Raw genomic sequence first — 23,006 nt, 5'->3', positions numbered from 1 at the left:
GCGTTCATTTCATTCCTTTTAGCAAAATAACTATCTAATATTTAACAAACCAAACTTGTAGAGCCACTTCAACGTAACATGCGAGTGGTCAGGATTTGCTGATGTCCAAAGCAAAGTTGATAGATTCTACATACTTTTTGGTTTTCGAGAAGGTTTTGACGACCTAGCTCCTGCTTATGAATTATCAGGAGATATTCACAGCTATGTCACTTCAGGTCGGTATTTATTTGTTGAGTAATACGTTCATAAATTCTATATGACATGGTTATACGACCAATAGTTTCCCAACACAACCAGTTGCTCGTTGAGTTACAACAAAAATATTGAATGGTATTCGATATAAATTTAAAATTAAGAAACATAAATTTAAACCATAACAGTTGTCTACACCTTCGGTCATTTTTTTACAGTATTACCTGTGAGCCATGCAGATATTTTTTATGCAACTGTCATTGCCGAGAATTCCGTTGGATTACAAGTCCGTGCGTATTCCGCTCCAATATCAGTAGACAATACTCCGCCAGTTTCGGGTGTTGTTGTTGAGTTGAAAAGTGCGTCATACATAGATCCAAACGATCATGAGAAAACTGTGCAATCTACTAAAATGGCATGTGAAAGTCCTTCTGGTAAGTCGTGTTTTAATGACCATTTTTTTATGAATTATATTAACATTTTTAATTTAGTATTAAACTAAGAAAAGCTATTTTAATACATTTTCAGAATGTAATATGGTAGATGCCGTTTGTCAAGAGACAATGAACACTATACGGGCTGCATGGTCGCCATTTACTGACGCCGAATCCGGAATAAAAAGGTTGTTTGTGTCTAACTATGTCTACTATAATTAACAACTGCACTATTTTACTCGTATGAATTTATTTTTCGAATACGTACACTAATTTAATGGAAAACACTATGCGGATGAACCTTTTTTGTTTTATAGATTATGAAATACTAGCAAATTATTTTAAAACCAGTTCACCTTGGTAGCAGTCATGGGCGTATCTGTTTTTTTTTAATTTTACGCACGTACACATGAGCAAGCCGTCGATATTTAAAGGTCCTTCATTAGTTTGGTCTCAATATACGGGTTTGGAGCGGTAGGTGGTATCCCTTCCCTTAGAAATTTTTGAATAATTCATACATAAACGAAACATTTCGCCAACATTTAGTAGAATTACAGCAAACGTTAACCAGTTATGCAAATTCATCACGTAGACTTCACTTTTTGTTATTTCTGATCTCGATATTTTAATTTATGCCACTACGGTGGAACTCATATGTGTACGCCCATGCTTCAGGAAGTTTTACCTGGTGTAGACTAATAAATTAGGAAAAGCGCTTCAAAGGTCATCAGTGGGGTTAATTACGAATTTGAATTATTGAACATAATTGTAAAGGGAATGCATATATTGACGAATACATGTGCATGTAAATAATAATTCAGATTCAAATATCGCACGTGGTCCTACACTAATTTTATTTGGATTTAATTATCAATTATTAAATTTTATTGAATTATTGACATGTAAATGTATATTAGAGTACGTCCTACAACCGATTAGTTCAGTATTGGTTATGTACACAATAATAGTGTTTACTATGTTGAATAACGAGATGAATAATGATTTTATCTGTTTATGTTTAATTATAACTTAAACAATTGACAAATTTTACACAGCCTGCTGATCGCTGTAGGGACAATACCCGGTGGTGGACAATTAAGGCCGTTTTTTCCAATACCAAATTCAGCACAAAACTTTCAGATAACGGGCATCGACCTGTATGGCAAGAGAGAGGTAGGTTTGGTTGTTCCTACATTGATATTCTGGTATGTCGATATTTTCGTTGTAAATATGATGCATGTCTAGATTGTAAAGGCATATTATTCGCTTCCTAATCAACATGTGCACATGCACATACTGAGTTTTAAATTTTGTGAAGAATAACTGTCACTTTGAAATAATCTATATGATAATTTATATCATATCATTTGCAATGCATTAATAAAATACATCATTTTGTTTTAAATGATGAAGTACTACCACGTGTTTATTTAGTTGTTTTGCGAATTATTAACGTATTTTCAGATATTTGTGACGATTAAAGCCGAAAACAATGCCGGGAAAGCTGCAAGTGTTATTTCTAACGGCGTCTATCTCTCATACCTGAGCCAAGGGAAGCCTCCCTTGTATCATATTGGCGTATATGATAGCCATCAGCATGCGATAGGGGATATGTAAGGGGCATATACTGTTCACATATTGTGATAAGTATATTTAGCAATACTAATATTTAGGTTGATACCTTATCGTAGAATATTTCATAACCTTGTAATTGTATCTAACTTTTTCATTTAACGAACATAGCAACAGCCAAATACGACTGAAACGCTCTTATTGTGTGTGAAGGGTTTTACGAGGTAATGTTGTTTTAATGAGACTTATTATGTTCCAGCGATTACCAAGTAGAGACATCATCTCTGGAAGCCAAATGGGATGTGTCTGGTGACCCATGTCCGGTCATTAAATATAAATGGGCAATAGAATCTACTGACGGAAGGGTTATACAAAACTTCACGGACATGTATAGTAAGTCTTCATGTTTACGCCCAACAAACAATTGTGATACAATCATTGTTTAATTCCTGGATGTTTTATTTTTACTGTATTAAAATTCCTCAAATTGTTATTGACTAAGATTTGCTAATTTAAATTTAACTCTTTTTTAAGCGTCAACGCATGGAGTGAACGATCAACTTGATCTCAAAGAAGGTGAAAGATATTACAGTTTACTGCGTGTGACCAATGCCATTGGTTATTCTTACACTTTGCGATCTAACGGCGTTACTGTCAGTTCCGACGTTCTTATACCGGGAGAGGTTTATGACGGTGCTATACAAGGCTACGATTTAACCGTGCAGCGATCCCGAACGAACGTTTCAGCTAATTGGGATGCATTCGGCAAAGTCAAATCAGCCTTAGAGGGTCAGCTTGAAACAGGTTATATGATGTATAGGTCTTTTATTATGTTTAAATTAGGTTGTCTGGTAAGCACAGTGGTAAGCACATCAGCTTTTAACCAAGGCGTCCTAGGTTCGATTCATGGCCTTGACGCATGTGAACTTGGTTTGTGGTCACGCCTGTGCGATTTGTTTGTGGGCACCAAGCCGAACAATTTGTTTTTATCCGGGTAATCCGGTTTTCCCCTACAACACAAGACAATTCTTTCGCGCAACTTCGTGTCAATTAAAGTGATTCATTTAATTTTGTAATAACTCGTTGTAAAATAAAGAAATGTAAACTAAGTGAGTTTTGAATATATTGTGAACATTATGTTTCACCTATAGTTTCTGTTTAGACAAGTGTTGGTATTTAATAACATATCGGAAGTCACAGCTTTCTGAATCTGTTTTTTTATTCCAGGAAACCAGGGACTTGAAACCAAATCGGAGAAAGCAATGGAAATAGAATACTATGAAGTCGCACTTGGAACCGATAGACGCTTTCCAAAAACAAGGGATAATACTGTCCCATTTACGAATGTCGGTCAGAAAAAATCTGTTACCTTTCTAAACCTTAACTTGGACTCCGGGGATGTTGTTTACTACTTCACCGTTAGAGCATATAGCAAGACGTATTCGACTTCTTTTGCGATGTCCAACGGGTTTTATGTACAGTTTAACGGAGGAGTTAATGGTATACGCTTTACATAGACGAATTAGTTTTCCGAAAAAAACAACATGTTTTGCAGTAAATACGCTTGAAATGATAATAGTTACTCTTTTTATATTCACACAATAAATCGCCACCATTTTATTTGCACAAAATATCATGAAGGGATAAAATTTCAGCAATATCTTAAGTTTTTGTTTGTGTTATTTTACGCCTCGGAGATGACCTTCAAACACAACTTTTAACTCAGTTTCAGTGTAGTAAATAGTTTACCTTCTAAGCAAACATGAGAAATAATATTATTGTTTTGTCTCTGCAGCGGGTGAAATAAGCATGCCTAGCTTTGTGAACGACACTAATCAATTACAATATGCTTGGAATGGTTTTTCTTCCGAAGTGGACATTATGCTTTACTACATTGCGTTGTCCAACGGTTTTGCAAACGAAAGCGATTGCAGAAAATATGTTAGTATATCAATGTTTAAATGATTTGTCGTAAGATGCACATCTTCCTAATAAGAAACGTTGAACAAAAGAACATGTCTAGAATGTTAATTGAGTTAACTAGTCGTTATATAATCAATATTGCGAAAGACATGAATACAAGTAGGTGTAAAGATAATGTTGTATTTCAGATTGTTCGTCAGAATAATTCAGTTATGATAACTCCACTTTTCGACGTTGTCGGCGTGACAAACATGCAAGTTGATACGATGGTTCAGCTGGACAATCTTGATCTTGGTCAAAATAACTCTTATTATGCCTGGGTGCTTGGTAAGTTGTGAAATGCTCGTCGTATAATTAGTTTTTTACAACTATTTTGAAACAAAGTATGACAGCCAGTATTATATTAATCACTCCTCGATGAAAACAGTTATCATACGCAGTAGTTCAGTAATGTATTATTATTTGTAAAGCTGTTGCTATTTACAAATGTTCATGTGTTTTCAGGTGTTGATAAATCCGGCGAATGCAATATGACTTATCATAAATTTCATGTGGATATTACTCTGCCAATAAAAGGAAAAACCACTGCAGGACCCTACTATGACATGGTAAACTACTATTATATTAACGTATATATTAGGTCAATTTAGCGCTCTCTAGTGTAAGATGATCTCAAATTGTACGTGGACTATGTTATTATTGAAAACATATACATTTCGAAGTACACAAAGTTAAGATTTCTTCCAAATGAACGTGCTTATTCAAATTAATGAGTTTTATGTAATGAAATGCAATTAAAATTGACTATTTATTTTGTGCGTGAACAAATACCAGTTTTGCAAATCAATACATTTATTGAATACGTTATTTAAGGAAATTGCCTATTCCTCCGCAAGTGACAGACTTCGCGTTCAGTGGACAGATTTTCTAGATGATGAGTCTGGAATCTTAAGGTTTAATTTGACCTTATGGACGAGCAGTCATTGCCGACATAATACACTATTGCCAATTGTGTCACTGGATGTTCTGTCTGATTTTACAGATCATACATTTTATAACATTTCCCTCAAGGTAAGCTTGCACTTAATTTGTATATATAAACCCTTCTAATAAGTTGATTGATTGCAGAATAAGAACGATATTTTAAAGCAAATTAATTAAACAATCGGAACTGTAAGGAAAAGCCCAGGAGCCCAAAACTTAGCCAAGATACCGTTTAAATGCAAAAAAGATAGTGATTGATTAATTGATTGATTGAAGGATTGATTAATATTAATTTTTCAATGATGTGAATTCAAGGTAGGACACACTCAACATTAAGAAGTTCTTGCACATGTATCCAAGAAACGTATCACAACATGCTAAGTTCTTAACTACAGACAATATATTAAAATGCTTCAAACACAATTCCTATTTGGACTAAGAAACTATTATTTGTCAATCCAACCGACTTCAGAATTTAATTTAGGCCTATTGGGTCTACTAACTTAGGATTGCACATGAAAGCCCTGGAGTTTATTTTCAAATAACGACTGATAAACGAAAACCTTCTATGGCCTAGCTTATTAATAATTTAAAATATTTATTCAAATAAGATACCGAATAATAATGATCTTTGAAATTTGTCATTTCTCACAGTTTTGTAGCGATAAATGATACAGAGAAATTATGTTGTCTGTTATTATATTGATTTTAATTCTTCTCTGTGATAAAAATACTAACATTCTAACATGCATGGCCATTGAATAAGGATTTGTTATTAAAAAAAAACAACGATATTTTATCGATTGTAATTAATGACTGAAGCTAATGAAACATATAACTATATATACAATTTTAATACGTATAACTTAGACATGTTGTCGTATCTGTTTACCGGGGATAACGTATACCCCTTTTCAATTATGACGTCAGGTCAAAATGTTTTGCTTCGATCCCTTATAAGTGCATATCCATATCACATCATATTTCGAGTAATATGTGATGGCAAAGTCACATATAATATTCAATATATTGTAATCCATGAAATCATATATAGGGTATTTTAAATTACATTGCATATGTATTTCAGATGGCTATAACAGTATGATGTAAATATAAAAAAAATATATATATGTATGTTTTACAGCCAGAAACTGTGTACTTCGTGTCTGTGGAAGCTGTCAACAACGCCTTGTTGAGAACGGTAGCATTCACATCGCCAATAATCTATGACAGTTCAATACCATCAGCTGGATATGTCGCAGAGGGAGCCGATATAAAGGAAGATGTTGTTTGGTGGGGAAATGCATCATCAGTAAAAGGTATTTGCAACTTCCGTGGACTCCACACATTTTTATAATTAAATTCCATCACAATGTTCATATCTTTAATACAGTTTAGGACCGTTAAATGACTGCTATATTAGTAGATCATATATTTTTTACCAAAAGATACTTATCGATATGGATGTTCTCAAAACAAACACATATATGTTTCGGTTATACACAATAGTGTTTTCGGAATGTAACTAGTATTAGTTGTTATGATAAATGAAAAAGAAACCAGGAATTGAGCTATGCATCAAACTCATTGATATATATTGCTTGTATACGTTTCATGACTTCTTCACATAATTATGGCTTGAATCTTTAAGGAACAGTTCTCCATTACCCACTTTGGGTAGATGACGAATGTCCTCAACAAGATGCATTTATGACTGATGTCCGTTGGATAGCTCTTGATATTGAACGCATAAATGACCCGGATGGAATTCAGTGGGGACTGAACTATAGGCCTGCAAATGTGCATATTGTCAACAGAGATGAAATCAAAATCAAGATGTCAAGAGATACAAAATTTAAACAACTGTATTCAGGAGCCTATATGAAATCAGCTGACTTTTTAGAAAACGGTCTTTATCAGGTACTTTATTTAAAAACAACAACAATTCATCGGCATCTTGGTCACCAGTAATTATGGTATTATGTTATGTTAATTGGTTATAACTTATTTATATTGATCGTTTGTTTAGCATGTAATTAGCTGGACATTCGGCGAATTTATTGTGAATGCATGATTCGTATGAAAAGCTTTATGATGGATATTTAGAAAATATGTATATACGCCACTTTGTAGATCAACATAAAAACGAACGACACTGACGGACTTGCTGTCACGGGAGTAACATTTTGGGATGGAGAAAAGGGCGATCTGCATTTGTTTGACCACAAACCATTGGAAAATTGGGCTTCAATATACGAGTGTCTATGTTGTCAGGCGGAAAGCGAAGTAATCACAATTTATGTTGTTAACTTTAAGTTATAAATAGTATGTTAAAAACTTTTTTTGTTATTTATTAGTAGTAATATGTCACAAACAGTAACTATTTACAATGGATTACAGGTAGTTGAATGCCCATGCAACTGCACAGAGTATTTGAGTAATTTTGACAGCAATGCAACGTCATCGTATTATAATGGAATTGAATCAACATCATCAAATAGGACGTTGAATGGCGGTTCAGTAATCCCTGTGGATAGGGCTTGTGGGATTCAGATATACGGAGGTAGGCAGAATGTTTAATCTGGTCGTTTGATAGAAACGCGATATATTATACATAATAAACTACAAGATGTTTGAAAAACACGATACAACTTTAAACATCTCTGACACATGTAACCAGATATTGAAGCAGTAGAAAATTGCAAACAATCCATTTAAAAAAATACATGTAAGTCAGTTTGGACATTTTTCTCAGAGGTCCTACTTTAACTTTTAATTAATATACAGAAGAACAGTAGCCTGTTGCAGGTTAAATGTATAAAGGCATAAATACCAAGTGAACTCCTGTTTCACTTTTCCTCACCCACCAAAATTAAATTCCTCACCCATCCAAATTAAATTTTAAGATACCCGAAACCATGTTTATGTTAATGATTTATGATATGATAAAATGCAACATTATTGAAACGTTTGATAATGCAACTTCGTGATACAATGTATATAAATAATATATCCTTAAAATTGACTTTTGATAATCATGTTTGTATACTAAATTGACCGTTGTCAAGCAAAATATATTAAAATACCCTTCAAAACACATACATTGTAATATTAATTGTGTTAACCGGGTTGATATGCTGATTTGGAAATGGAAAGTTAACGTAACAAAATTATATCATTCATTTTCTCCACTTGTCCAAGTACCTTAAAAATACAGAATTTTGTATTTTAGATCCTTTTTTAATGAGAAGTTGATACACTGCGTTACTATTGGCCTGAGTGTCTCATAACGGCCCATATCTATATATCTATCTATCTATCTATCTATCTATCTATCTATCTATCTATCTATCTATCTATCTATCTATCTATCTATCTATCTATCTATCTATCTATCTATCTGACATTGTCTAAATTTGTGTTTCAAAATCTATATGTATGTATTATTACGAGATGCATCACAATTTCAAAAATTAGAAAATCTTGATCGGTTAGTATTTATGATACTTAGTAATAATTTACTATAGTAATACATAAATTCAGTAATGTTTTAAGAATTAAAACATCATCAAACAGGGATTATCGCATTCATAATCTATGGATATAAAATCATTTCATTAAATGTATAAAGGCCTATGTTGGCTAGAGCATATGATAGTTACATTAATTATGTGTTTGTATTTCAGGCTCAAACCCTTATGTCGTTACTTGGTGTAGATTCTATAATACATCATATCAGCCAATGTCAGTAACGTCAGATTTACAATTTGATCCTGCAGAGAATTACCATAACTACAGCATTAAGTTTTTGGCCAAACGAGAGGATTTGCAGGTAAGAATAGATTTTTAGGTATGGCTTCTTTTATATTTTAAATTGTTTTCATGTTTCAGGATCAACGTGCTGTTTTTTTATTGTTCTTCGGGATTATTTTGATCCTTACATTTCCTATTTACGGTGATATATTATCTTATTTTCACTTTTGTTATTTTCTTTCAGCATAGTGACAATTTCAATTGATTTAGTGGCACTGATTTTATAACATTCATTTTAATATTGTCACTGTTATAACGTTTTGCCTTTTGAAAGAAACATATCTTTCACTATGCCGGGTTGAATCTAATTGAAGTGAGGTTACCACAATCACGTCACACCGTTGTTGTTCTCCCCAATTTTACAATAAACACCAAATGATTATATTTGTTCTTCAAATAAAGCATAGAGAAAACATACAAATTGATGTATTTCAGTGTCAGATTAGAATTTTCATATCTCTTAATTACAGAAACCTCTGTGTGCAACTCGTGCAATTATAGCTTTATGTGATAATACGAATATTTCACCTATCATTATTATTTAGATAACACAGTGCATCAAGGCGTTTGCTGATCAATACGAACTTTCTGAAATGTGCGGAATACCTCATCTTTCAAAAATGACAATGATTGTACTGCATGTCTGGAACAAAAACAGCAATATTCCTGAGATGGACTTGTTTAACAGTTGGACAAGCTATTCGTACTTTAAAACGTTAAAATTGCCACCAAATGACTCTGAACTGTGTCGGTACGCTCAACCATGGAAAGGAGGCACGAATCCGATAATTTCTTATGAGGCCGGCATCGGCTCATCCCGAACCGTAGCTGATGTGGTTAATTTCAGACAGGTAATTCAATTTCGTTGACATTCTCTACACTGGTCGCTGCTATTTGTATTAATTGTGTTTGTATAGCAGTTACCTGTCATAGTAGTGCATTGTTTAACAACTGCTTAACATTTTAAGGTCGTTCAACCGTGTATTCCATGTAGCGGTCTTTGCTCTGAACTCATTTGTCACAGGAAATGCGGCCACGACACTTATACCGCAATAATGTTTACCATAGATGATATTGACTTATCATCTTATACAAATGGATCGTTGTATATAATTGGTATGTATGTTTTTAATACTGATACATATCTGTTCATCTGAATATCAATCATAATCAATATACCAATCAAGGCGTTATGTTTGCCATTGTTTAGTAACTCTGAAAAATAAGTAAAATAATTTGTTCAGTGAAAGACAATAGATTCGTTCTAAATAAAAACGGTTAAAATGTATTAATGGCATTTTTCTAATTTTTTTTTCTGACAAAGATTCGTTCCTTCACATTATTGGACTATACAAGATAATCTATTGTTATGGCATTTATCTATACTTCTTCTTCGTTAACATGCTTCTGTATTGATAACTTCTTAAATCGATCCGAACGAAACACTAGTCGGTTTTGAACCACATCGATTGCATTGTTTTTACGAATCATTCTGTGTCAGAGTTGATTCCATGTGAAAAAGTAATACTTAGCATTTAAAGTCAGCGATAACAGTCGCTAAACCTTTGACGTGTGTTAAAGTGACGCATAGCTCGAAAATCGAAACACTTTAAGAGTTGTTTTCATATACAATATCTTAGGAATGCGTTAAGGCCAAGGTCAGTTTATTCTTACTGCAATTTTGATGGTCGAGTTTCAATGTACGACAAAGGTCAAAGACGTATTAATGTATTTAAAATAGTCGAGCAACGATCTACGACCCAGGTCAAGAAATTCCTTATGTATTGTTAATGGTCGAGCTACAATCTACGACCCAGATCAATCAATTAATAATGCCACTTCGATTGCCGAGCTGCATTCAACAAGCCAGGTCAACAGATACTTATGACATTGTAGATTGTTGCGCTAGGATCATCTACCCAGGTCATCTAATACTAAATGTATTTTATATTGAGTGTGTATATACGACCTACGAGCTACGCGCCAACTATACACACCTAAACCTTTTTGACGAAATACTATGGAGATGATTTGATAATATCATTTGTTTTAATTGTTAGTTGTACATAGTGTATGTATATTCACTCTCTATTTCTTTGATGATAGTTAAATCATTACTGGGCTCCGGCGAAGAGACACTGTCTGCTTCTAACGGTTTTTACATAGATACAACGCCCCCTTCGTTTGATCTTGAAGTAACATTTTATATCGACGTCAACCAAGGAGAATTTACGCCGGCTGAATACCAAGGATCAAGCGATACCATCAAAGCCGTGTGGTTTTGTGAGGACGATTTAAACGAAATAAGGGTATAACAAACTCACTTATTTGATAGACTTCATATACATACATATATTCAAAATGATTGACACTCCTGTTTTGAAGGTAAGTCATTTTTTACATACAGCTGGAATCAAGTTGATAAAAGAAGGCAGCAAAATATATGTGTTTGTCTTTCTCAAAATACCTGTATTGAAAGAAACTCAAAATAGTATATTGTAGAGTTTTTAAATTTAGGAGTATGAGTGGGCAATCGGCTCCTACATTGGTGGCGAAGATTTGCAGCGCTATACGTCAACTGGAGTCACTTCAATTGGAACAAACACAAGTTTTGAAGGGATACTAGAAACGAATACAACATATTATGTATCTGTCAGGTGTACAAATGAAGCTGGCCTAGTGACAGTACTAAACGATACGAAAGGTACGAAAAACACATTTGTTAGAATTTAAAACATAGTTATGTTTTGTCAGAAATCAAATTCGTTATTGTTTTTCAACTTGATGTTATTTTTAAATAACCACTCGAAACCTGAATTTGCGATAGAACTCATACTAAACATAATACAAAGTAATCTACAGTTTTAAATAAATAAAATTGATTTTAACGTAATATATGGGTAATGCGAAAGAACTCATGCATAATCTAGTTTAAATGTTTGATATAATTATGACAAAAACAAACATTACACAATACAAACTGTAGTTTTTAACCACTATTTCAAGCTTCCTTCTCTCTTAAGGCTAGCTGAATGAGCATTTATGGTTTAGACAGGCATAGTATATGCTAATTCTTGTGCACAAAAAGCTGCACTTGTTTAGATATTTTGACTAGGATTTCTTATTACATAAATCTAGTAATGTTACATAATCATAAAATATTTTAGAGCATTGTGTAAAAAAAGTATATACCATTGTATTCCATCATTCTAAGAGTACGCTTTTGATCGGTTTTATATGCTAACAAATTGTTATTTATTTAGTTGACATTGTAGCTAATTGTATTTGATGCATTTTAAAGGTGTGACTGTTTTACTTGAGGCACCAAGTGAGGATTCTATTAACACTTCCGCGGTAAATGCAGAAGAATTCGATGAAGACGTGTACCCACCAACAGCTTTAGAGACCTCGGATCCGACATCATGTGGTGAAAAATGGACTGAGAGCTCTGACGACTCTGTGGACAGATACGGTATTTGTTAATACATTGGTAGTTGAAGTATATTCGTTCTCGATTGAACTAATAACTTTGGTAAACGAAGTCTAAGAACAAGTTAACTTGCATGTTTTACGAATGTTTTCGATGATTCTTTTAAAAATACATTTTGCATGGTTCATTTGTTTTCATTCTCATGAAATTGGATGCATCCATAATACTTGCTTCACTCAAAACAAATATATGTCTTATGAACGAAATATTATGGATTTAGACGATATTTTCGCACATAAGTTGATTATCAAATGTTTCTTATTGCATGTATAAATAAATTTAACGGTATAAAAAACTTGTAACTCTGAAGAATATAATCAAGGACGATTGTTATTTTCTTCAGATTTCTGCGTCGGAAGTTCAAAGATGACACCAGATGACATAGTGCCTTGCGTATGGGTAGCGGTGAACACCTCTGGCATGGTTGAAATAAAGGATGGTCACATTTATATAGATAGGGTTCAATACTTTAAGCTTTCAGCATTGCAAGCATATAGTAAAGCACATTATACAGTAAAGAAAAACAGTAACAATTCTGAAAACATATTTCACATGGAACCAGGACGGACTGTGTTTTTATTCATGAGGATTTGTAACAAAGCACTGATTTGCTCATACAAACTTACAAATTCAGTAATTGTTAAAGGAAACGATTCAGCATTGGCAATTTCTAAAAATGGAACAGGGATGTCCGTAACTCTTGGACAGAGTTCTGCTAGGAAACAAAAACGTGGCTCGGAATATAAGATGATCAACGCAACATTTCCTAAAGGTATGAGTTATTTTCTCATATGTAAGTATATAATTATTATTGCTCCTGTTTTGTTGATCGAACACGATTCTCAATTATGTTCCATCCGAACAATTCCACCATGTTGGTTTTAGACAACAACATTTATGATGCATTTAATTATTTCATTGCAATATCGACACGTTACAATTTGTATGCACAAAACGATATGTACATCAAGCATGGACTAAAATATAGTACATGGCTCATAGAAATAATTACATAAATATGAATTTTATCAAGCTGTTTACATGTTTCTGAAATGTGCTGTCTTTGCATGTCATTAACAGCTGTTGTTTTTGCATATTACCTTTTGTTCATAATTAGCTGTCGGTGATGGGTACCAAAATGAAATAATATCGTGTGATACTAATTTAATAAATCAAAGAACGTTTTATAGAAGTGCATATACCTATCAATCGATATATTGATTTAAGGTATGAACGGTGGACAAAGTGTTTTGCTAAACGAACTATCTGAAGAAGAACTAACAACAATCTATCAATCTGACGCAACTCCTTTATTCAGGCCCTTTATTGTCAATCCATTTGTGACGTTAAACAAAACTGAAAGGCTTCTGTACAAGAGGTATGTATTGAACAAAATAGCAGTTCATGCTCTGGCCTATAGTATAAGCAGTGCAGACAATGTTGCAACTACCATGTTATTAATGAACAGTCTCAAGCAAACCGAAGCTACTGTTTTAACATGGTGGATGTTAGCGGCACGAATTCCCTTCCAGATTTCATTTCACTCTGTATGCATTATACTATTATATCGATAAAAATGAGTTGAGCATATGCAGTTGAAAATAATATTGGTATACATTTCTTACCATTCTTTCAGGACATATCTAGTTGAAAACTCGTTTACACTCAGCCCAATCGGCCAAGAGGAAATACCTGGCGCTATTGAAATAACACACCAGCAAATAAACTTTGACAACTCAGATCCTGATAGTAACATCACCATGCTCGTACACTGGAATCCTGGTATACATATTTAACATGCATTTAATTAACTGATTTGCATATACTAAAGACTATGTATAATGTTCAATGGCATTGAATACGAAATAAAGTTATCATTTATGAGAGGAATGCTTTACTGTTCAGATGAAGAGGAGTGGCAGATATCTAGCAGATCTTGTCAGGATGAATCTGACACCGAGACACATATTCCGGATCTTGGCGTCACCGTTGTGAAGGTAAAATGTAGTGAAATTGCTTATAGTTTAACCTAATTGGGTGATACAACTGCAAACCTGCTTTTGACATCGGTACCTTCAACTTTTTCATTGGTTTATGTTACTTATTCGTATGCTTCATTTTGCAGGTTTGCAATACCCGTACACATAACAACTCCAACGAAACACAACAGTACATGTACCAAGAAACTCAGTTTGCAGTGGCAACCGTGAGAGCGGGACCATTCAACAGTCCACCGTATCTCATGTCTCCATTTAACATCTCACTTTTAGAAGACTCAGGTATACTGTTCTATGCGTTCTTATATTTCGGTCTAAGATTACACATTCAATGTTGCTCTTATCATACGTGTCGGGACAGGTGTGAGGTTGTTTTAAGGTAACGAAGATAAAAACGCCATACACTAGTGTAAACGGTTAAGTCAGTAATTTATTTAAACCCCAGTGAACTCAAGTTTCGTTGTCCATGTATGGATAAGTGTAGTTGATGCATGTGTGGTCCGTTTGTGTTGTCTGTACGTCGTGTGTCTCTTGTTCATTCTAAATTAAGTCTTGTCTGTGTACCTATTATTTATGTTTACAACAAGCATGTTCATTTTGTAGACCTCGCTACTTTTCAACTATATGCTCGTGACGATGAACTAGATGACATCGCGTTTACGCAGTTCAACACTCAACTTCAACTAGGAAATATGAAGCTAAATAAATCGGGCTGGTGTGTATGTTTGTTTAACTAGAATCAAATTGGCACTATTGATAATGCATTATCTTTATTTTATATCTTCCCCACAGTTTGGGATAAACCCTCAGTGGACAAAAGTTTGTATACAATTGTATCTAAACCTTTTAACGTAACACCATCATTTGGAATGTCTTTTTCAGGTTAGAAATTAAACTGTGTGCTAACTGTTACGGCCACCACTCGCTCAAGATAGAACTAACAGATACACATTCCTTGGGTGAAATAACACCTGAAAAATCAATAGGAACAATCAATGTACATGTAGTGGAACTAAATGATCCACCAACTGCTTTGCTGTATTCTATGGAAGGACAGTATCTTCTAAAGTCAGACCCGACAGAGCCGGTCATAGTAAGATTAGCTTTAATTTAAGATACGATGTATGTATATAATAGGCAAACGTTGAATAGGCCTAAATAGGCCTTTTAAATATTGCATATTCATTTACTTGTCTTGCTTTTGAATGAATTATTCTGATAAAAATAAATTTATCTTAACGATTGTGCATTCCTTCTTTTGAGTTTATTTTAAAGAGTACACGTGTATTTATTACAGTTCATTCAAGAACAACAAATTAAACCGGCGGTGTTTGACTTAGCAATTTTTATAGCGTATGACGTGGACATTAATGAATCAATTCAACTTGAAATGTCGGAATCACTTTCAACATCAAGTGGATTCTCAGTACAAGATTCTGATCTACAGTCGTGCATTGACAATGTAAGTATATTATGTTGTCAATGTGATTTCTTATTTTCTTTCTAGAATTCAATATTTATCTTATATATGAGGTTATACTAGCAGGTAATTTTGTGTCATTCCAGATCAATTGCAACCTGAATGACGTGCGCATGGGAAGCTCAGGACTTAGTCAAGCAATATATAATGTCACGTATGCTATAAACAACGATACACTTCAAGAAATTGGAATCAAACGTTTAAAATTTGCTGCTCGAGATGCTGTTGGAACATACTCTGATGTTATTTCAATTGAATTGTGGATTATGGCTATGAAATGCATGAATGGGGACCAGTGTTTGGGTTAGTATTTAAATCCTTTTTAAAGTATGTTAAATACACGGGTATTTTATCTTTACGTAATGAGAAGCTGGTTCGCGCATTTTGTACCAATTTCTCTGTAAGTATTTTAAGTTATAATACATAGTCAAACTTAACCCAACACTGTTATTGTAAATTGATTTTGGTGAAATTCAGGTAAATATTCAGACCAATATGCCTGCAATGATAAAGTGAGAACAGAAGGGTTTGACGAATATTTCACCTGTGACTGTCCGAACGAGTGGACCGGACAGTATTGTGAAGAAGATGTTGATGAATGCGCTAATCAGCCGTGTTCCGGCAGAGAGGTCAGTTCCTTAAGGTTGCCTGATACATTGATGTTCCGTTTTATAAAAAAACTACAATTGCAGTAATGAGTATAAAGAAAAATGTATTAGGTACTCTATGTAATGGTTGAGAACATATTCACACAAAAGGAATAAAAATAGGCTTGTTAGACCGTTGATTAGCTAAATTGGTATATTTCATATATATATTTGTTTAAAATTGAGTTATTCAATGCTACGAAACCATGCAGTATCGTAGTACGCTAAAATTAGGTACACTTCAGTAATTAAACTTGTACTCGTATGTTGGCGTTAATTGTAATTTCTATATTATAATTCTAAGTTGTACATAATGGGTTACCATTTTTCATAAAAGTAATGATTATAAATGTTTGATTCATGCAAATGGATAAATGAGATAAACATATTCGTGAACTATAACTTGATTATTTTATTTTGGCCCGAGTAAGATGACATCATGTCATCATTTTCACTCCGTCTAGAGAAAACTACTTTTTACAAATAGTTGGTGTGCTCGCAGTTAACTTACCTGAAGTATGAGTTTGCGGAAACAAATTTAATTAGTTTCTATGTTAAAGCATTTTGATTTAGAACATTCTAATAGCTATCTTACCTTATAATTGAAGCGTCTTACTTTTACATTCATCTAATCCTGTTTTTCTTTGGGATTTCCTTGGTTTTGAAATGCATCGATGATGTCGACAATGTAAGGACTTAAAATAGCCAAAATCGCTTTACATTCTAAGGAAGTCAATCTTATATTAGTTTCATGTTAGTTATTTATTTACTTTGCATTTTTATTTTGATGAATGATGTTTAAATACAATAAGTTTGAGCGTTATTTAGCACAAGTTTTCATTAACTGTACAAAACGTTATATATATACTTATTTAAAGGTTTTTTTTATATTCCTGAACACTTGTCTAAATGACTTAAATCGTTAGTCCGAGTTTTTTTAGAATACTAACGGATATGCCTTTTACTTGTTTAAAATTGTAAAACATATGTTTGATTTTACTGCCAAGAAAGTCTGATAATTTTGTGGATTTATGTAAATACAAAAATTGAAAAGAAATTTATTTGAAAATATACATTTTCAATGAACTTGGGACTATTTTATGTAACAGGGCATTCTTCTCGCACTTTTCGGTGCGTTACAATAGTGTCTTAAGCGGGAAAAGGAATTAAAAAAGCACTACTCGTGGAATAAGAAACGATTATTATCTATATATCAAGCATTTAAATACGAATTCGAATTATTGTGATGCATGCTATGATTCATGTTTAGATATGCAAGAACAAAGATGGTGGCTATGAATGCTTCTGTGAGAGTGGTGACTTCTTATGCACTGCAAATCTTGAAGTATGGAGCTTTGCACTCATAATAATCGGGGCCGGACTTTTTCTCACTATTATTACCATTTTCTGTTTAGTGGCACGTTGGAAATGCAGGTATGTAAGAAATGATAAAACAATAATCTTATGAAATATGTTACAACATAAACTAACAATAGGTGAATAAATGGAGTTAAATATCTCGTTTTATTACGTATTTAAACAATCATGATAGCATGGCAAACAATTATGTTTCAGGCAAATGAAGTACAAGATTGGTGTGTTTCCACCGGTAAGTCATACATGTGATACAAATATGCTTTTAGTGAGTAATATGTGAAATAGGTCACATTTAATATAAAGAATGATAATTTAAAATCGGATCAAACTATTGAGTGTTTCATTTTCATGGGTTAATATTTTTTTCATTTCAAAATCTTTATAAATTTATCCATGAAATCAGCAACAATCATACATTTAGAGTAATTAACCCGTGAGTGTTTTATATATAATTCAAAGTACTCGCATACATTAATAATTAAACTGTCACATTTATTTAATTCAAATTTAGAAAGAATATCAAATTTGCATCAATTATTCTTTAGAACGGATCAGAGATTTGCCTCCAAGACGATTTTGACGTAAGTCGGAGTTGCTTTCATTAGCCTTGTAAATACCAAAATGTGGTTTACTAGAATTCAATTTATTTTTCATTGTCGGATACCCCCGAAACACTACTACGCTGTGGTTCGTTGTGTACCGTGCGCGATGAGCTAGGACAATCTCATAATCATGAATAATTAATGAGGCAGTTTTATTGGTGTCGCAAGGTACCAGTTTCTTTACCGTTGAAAAATATTCCGCCTTTTGAGTACAAATTTAATTATCAGCAGTCAAGGCCACTCGGCCAATGAGGCTTCTGACACTTGTGGGTTACTGAGGAATATTTTATTGTAACATGCAAATTCATATGAAGTATATCTTTTTCTCCTGCCTTATGCATATTCATAAAATTAAGTGTGTTTCTGTCAATTGTCCTACAGTATTTATGAAGTATAACGGAATTTAGTACCGTTGTTGCCGACGATGATTTTTTTAACTGTAACTTTAACAAAAGTATGATGATGTGAGATAGTATGTCCGTATTTCTAATTTCTATCGTTGTATATTTGCATTTAAATCTGAAGGTAGGTACACCTAATGTAAACTGCCGATTAACTTGAAAAGAAATACTGTTTAGTTAACCGTATAGTAGTTTACGTACATTAAATAACAAAACTGTCTACTTAAGAATTTAACATATGAGATGTACACAAAATTCTAATGGAGCAATTTGCGATATAATGACTATTGGATGCCTGGTTACCCTTTACAATGTTAGTGTCTATATAAAGAATACATCGCCGTCAACCGCGGTACCTTTTTCCGTTTACACTACATTAGTACCATGAACAAAAATGATCGAGTAAATTTTGGTTTCAAGAATATTAATAAGGTACGTTAGACAAATATTCTTGTATGGAAATCGCATTTTGCAAGTCAATTATCTTCAACTATGAGATAAAACATAACGTCAATTCGTTACTCAATATAGAAAAGTACACACGACGTTATTGCATTGGCTTAGAGAGGTCCCCATTCGGCACGTATGAAATCGCCTCATCATTTATTCCTGATTACGCTGTTTGTCTAACGAAATTCCCACAGTTCTAAATAAAGCAGAGGGTAAATGTGAATCCAGGGATCCAGGTGGAATGACCTAATTTGCAATCCTTTCAAGCATAAATAGTTTATTTGTTATGTTTATTCGAATAACTTTTTACATATTATTACTCTACTGAATACACTCTTTCAAATAGAATCTAAACAGTATGGGGTCCGCAGGCATGCAAAATTCACATAATTGTATATAGAATAAGTTCTTACAATTCGTACGTTTTAGGCGGACCTTCCTAGAAGTGAACCTCCTTTGTCTACATTCGCAAAGAGCAGTACAGAAGATGTCAAGCTACAGGTACTATTATTTTTGAGAACCGCGAGAAATGTTTTTGGTAGTTGTAGAAGTAGATAAATAAAAGCATATTTTGTTTGGCCACACGCGGAATAAATTAATACGTATTAAAAATAATTATGAGTTACATTCTGTTTAATACAAGGTAATCAACAATAAACTACATTGAGAATAGTCTGTTTTAAACGCACGGTGACTAATCTTTTTAACAGACATATTTAGAACCTAAATATAAATATAAATATAAATATATAGTCCTTCAGTGACAGTGAAGTTTTTTTAATTGTTAAATTTAAACAGACTGAAATAAGCGCCGACTCCAATGAGGACGATCACGATTTGCAACAACCTGAATCGAACATTAGTGAGCGGGACATCGTTACTGTGAAGATGTCTGACATGAGGAATAAAATTGATGTAATGGTGAATATGACTTAATATAATAAACAAAAAAAGTCACAATAGTTTTAGCATTTTCTATGTTCGTTTAATCATTGAATTTATTTAAGGTTGCTACTGAATACCATCCGAACATATATATTATCCAGCTAAGTATTACCTGCAAGATTTTAATAAGTTAGTAATTCATTCTGATTTTTCAGAACATGTTTCCATCAGCTGGAATGTTGCGTCCACCAAAAAGAAACGTCCATGTTAATACTGCGGTAGGTTATTTTTACTCGGGTCGGAATAAATAATAAAAAAGTATAATGAAAATGAACAGATTGCTAAATTGTTGCTGAAAACGAAACATTTGGAGTAAAAGTAGAACCTTTGATTAAAATTTGGTTATCTATTTATTAAATGAGGTAATTGCTTTTTTTTAGTTGCTGTCTTCGGCAATGCCACCTGTAGAAGGAAAAGATGACACAGAGTTTTAATTGAAGGCGATACGTACATATCGATGCAACGAACTCTAACTTAAGCTATTTGAAAATGTATATTTTACAACATTAATGTTATGCAAATATTGACTGTCAGTGTTTTTTTTTGTTCAGACAGTGTCTCAAAGGAGACAGTCCTGATAATTCTAGAACTTGAAAAAGGACGTTTTTTTTCTTGAACTGATATCCTAAAGAACTAAGTGAGCAAACCTTGAGCGCCATATTGTGTTACTTATTTGTACATTTATATAGTTATAGACAAATATTCAAAGAGTGTGTTTGTGTTTTTTGAAGTGTATTTTTAAATTTGTGGTTTGGTGATTTTTTTGATTTTTTTAGTGTTAAGTTAGTATGCGTGTACATACATATCTTATTTTTTACTGATGAAATGCTTATCAGTTTTATAGCAAAAATATTTATCTAATCTTAAACTAGAATAACGTGAATAACTTTTACATTTACTAATGTTATATGAATTATTTTGTTGATACCATTTTCTAAAATTAAACGCCTTATCAACGAGCATATTTGGTTTATTACAAACATTTGTAATTTATAACATGATAAATAAGGCCGTATAGAATTCATTCAAACATAAGAAAGGGTAACTTTGAACATCGGAAAGTCATGTTAACAACTTAGATACCAGATCAAATATAACAAATTAAAAATGAAAATAAGATCAAGTAATGATAAAAGGTTTTTAGTTAGCTGACACAGCAACAGTTCAGTTATACCAAAATCTATTACAGCTGTTTGCTGACTTATCAAAAGAAATGTACATTAACATTATTCAGATTAAGACTGTCAGTATTTCCGTATGCTGTTATCAATTACAATGGAGACAGTCATATATAAGTTAAGAACTTTTTTTAAACATTGATGTTCTTGAAGGAATCTTTATTAAAACTAAGTGATCAAACCTTGAGCGTCATAGTGTTTTAGTTGGTTTTGCATGTACATAGTTATAAATATATATTACTAGCGTATATTTGTGTTTCTTTTGGAGAGTATTATTTTATAAAATACTTGAACAATACGTTATTTTGTGATGATTTTGGTGTTTTTTCTTTCTTTTTCATGTGTTTAGTTATTACTCTTGTACATATATATCTTATTCTTATTGATAATACATTTGTTTCACTAATCATTATATTATATTACGTATATTGTATATTCCTTTTACCTATAATAAAACGAGTAATCAACGAGCATGTTTGTTTATTACAAATAGTTGTAGTGTATAAAATGATATATTATAAGTATCTTCCATGGCCGAGAGTGTAAGGTAGGTTCATTCCGACCCGAGCGTAGACCTTTTGCGGAAACGAGGTTAACCGAGTTTTTGCAAAACACCCTGCGCGAAGGTCGGGATGAACCTATCTTACACCAGCGGCTATGGTAGATGCTTTTTCTCCCACCTCAGTAAAACAAAATTAAGTAAAAATGTTTTTTTTGCTGGAACTCTTTTGTGCTTAGTGAAAATAGTTGCGTATGGATATGCGATAATTCGTGATTGTCATGGATATTCGCGCTGTGATTCAGAGTATGTAAATGGTCTGATCGGTCTTTAAATAGTTCTAAGAAGAGTGAAGCATTATTTCTTGAAAGGTGCGTGAAAACTGTTTTCTGGTGACATTTGAAGCGAGAAATAATGAACTAGCGTTCTAAATATTGCCACAAGACAAGGTTTCCATGATGCGCCTCAAACAGACGTCTTGTTATACCAATTCATCTGATTAAAATCAATAACATAGGAGTGCTGATTAACCTAGCTAAGTGTACAGCAGGTTTGACAAATACTACCATCCCATTTGATAACATATAATTTCGAACAAAAATTATTTATAATGACCAACAGGGATGTATTTTCCCCTAAAATAATACGAAAATTAAAACGAACAAATCAAAATGAATGTTCTACATAAAACATCTTCATTATTGGACATACTTAACCTTGCTGTTTAGTATTCATCAAACTTAAAACGGTTAGACACCATTATAAGGTTTTATTCCAAAATCAATGATGCGGTTCTATATAGAAGAAGACTCATAAACTGTTAATGATAATGTACAGAGTGTTTAAAAAAACATACAAGTTAAAATATCGAGCAGATTTAGTAAATATAAGACAACAGAACAAAGCGTTTACTGTGGACATAGAAGAAATGCAGAAGTTTCATTTTATTTGGTTTTGCCATGGTAATAAAGCGCAATAATGTGTGTGTGTTTTGAGAATTATTAATGTGCCTCCATACGTTA

General features: G+C 33.0%; 2 protein-coding genes across 3 annotated transcripts in view; both read left to right on the top strand.

Annotated features, from left to right (window-relative positions):
• LOC128235445 (uncharacterized) overlaps positions 1 to 3,441 on the top strand; it is a 30,473-nt gene extending 27,032 nt beyond the window's left edge. The window contains exons 43-50 of the mRNA XM_052950266.1: positions 62 to 215; positions 411 to 626; positions 721 to 814; positions 1,682 to 1,799; positions 2,091 to 2,239; positions 2,458 to 2,591; positions 2,733 to 3,012; positions 3,426 to 3,441. Coding sequence (XP_052806226.1) covers positions 62 to 215; positions 411 to 626; positions 721 to 814; positions 1,682 to 1,799; positions 2,091 to 2,239; positions 2,458 to 2,591; positions 2,733 to 3,012; positions 3,426 to 3,441 — 1,161 coding nt within the window. The remainder of the gene's footprint in view (positions 1 to 61; positions 216 to 410; positions 627 to 720; positions 815 to 1,681; positions 1,800 to 2,090; positions 2,240 to 2,457; positions 2,592 to 2,732; positions 3,013 to 3,425) is intronic.
• Positions 3,432 to 21,936, top strand: LOC128233573 (uncharacterized). Of its 2 annotated transcripts, none has more exons than XM_052947311.1 (32): positions 3,432 to 3,698; positions 3,994 to 4,139; positions 4,310 to 4,448; positions 4,626 to 4,729; positions 4,995 to 5,192; positions 6,250 to 6,424; positions 6,757 to 7,025; positions 7,239 to 7,391; positions 7,506 to 7,668; positions 8,792 to 8,937; positions 9,464 to 9,769; positions 9,887 to 10,034; positions 11,025 to 11,227; positions 11,436 to 11,622; positions 12,220 to 12,390; positions 12,752 to 13,180; positions 13,636 to 13,786; positions 14,045 to 14,190; positions 14,314 to 14,405; positions 14,534 to 14,687; positions 15,009 to 15,120; positions 15,288 to 15,498; positions 15,703 to 15,867; positions 15,972 to 16,188; positions 16,363 to 16,514; positions 17,803 to 17,966; positions 18,108 to 18,141; positions 18,455 to 18,490; positions 19,792 to 19,863; positions 20,161 to 20,277; positions 20,463 to 20,525; positions 20,688 to 21,936. In XM_052947311.1, the coding sequence occupies exons 1-32, from the start codon at positions 3,461 to 3,463 to the stop codon at positions 20,739 to 20,741; spliced, it is 5,115 nt and encodes a 1,704-aa protein (XP_052803271.1). In that variant the 5' UTR covers positions 3,432 to 3,460; the 3' UTR covers positions 20,742 to 21,936. The 2 variants fall into 2 exon arrangements, with proteins under 2 accessions (XP_052803271.1, XP_052803270.1); XM_052947310.1 differs by having other exon boundaries at positions 20,161 to 20,283.
• Positions 21,937 to 23,006: the final 1,070 nt, after the last annotated feature.

This window comes from Mya arenaria, chromosome 5 (assembly GCF_026914265.1).
Source record: "Mya arenaria isolate MELC-2E11 chromosome 5, ASM2691426v1".
Classification (NCBI taxonomy): domain Eukaryota; kingdom Metazoa; phylum Mollusca; class Bivalvia; order Myida; family Myidae; genus Mya; species Mya arenaria.
Note: the sequence above shows the minus strand (reverse complement) of the source record. Positions and strands in the feature narration are given on the sequence as shown.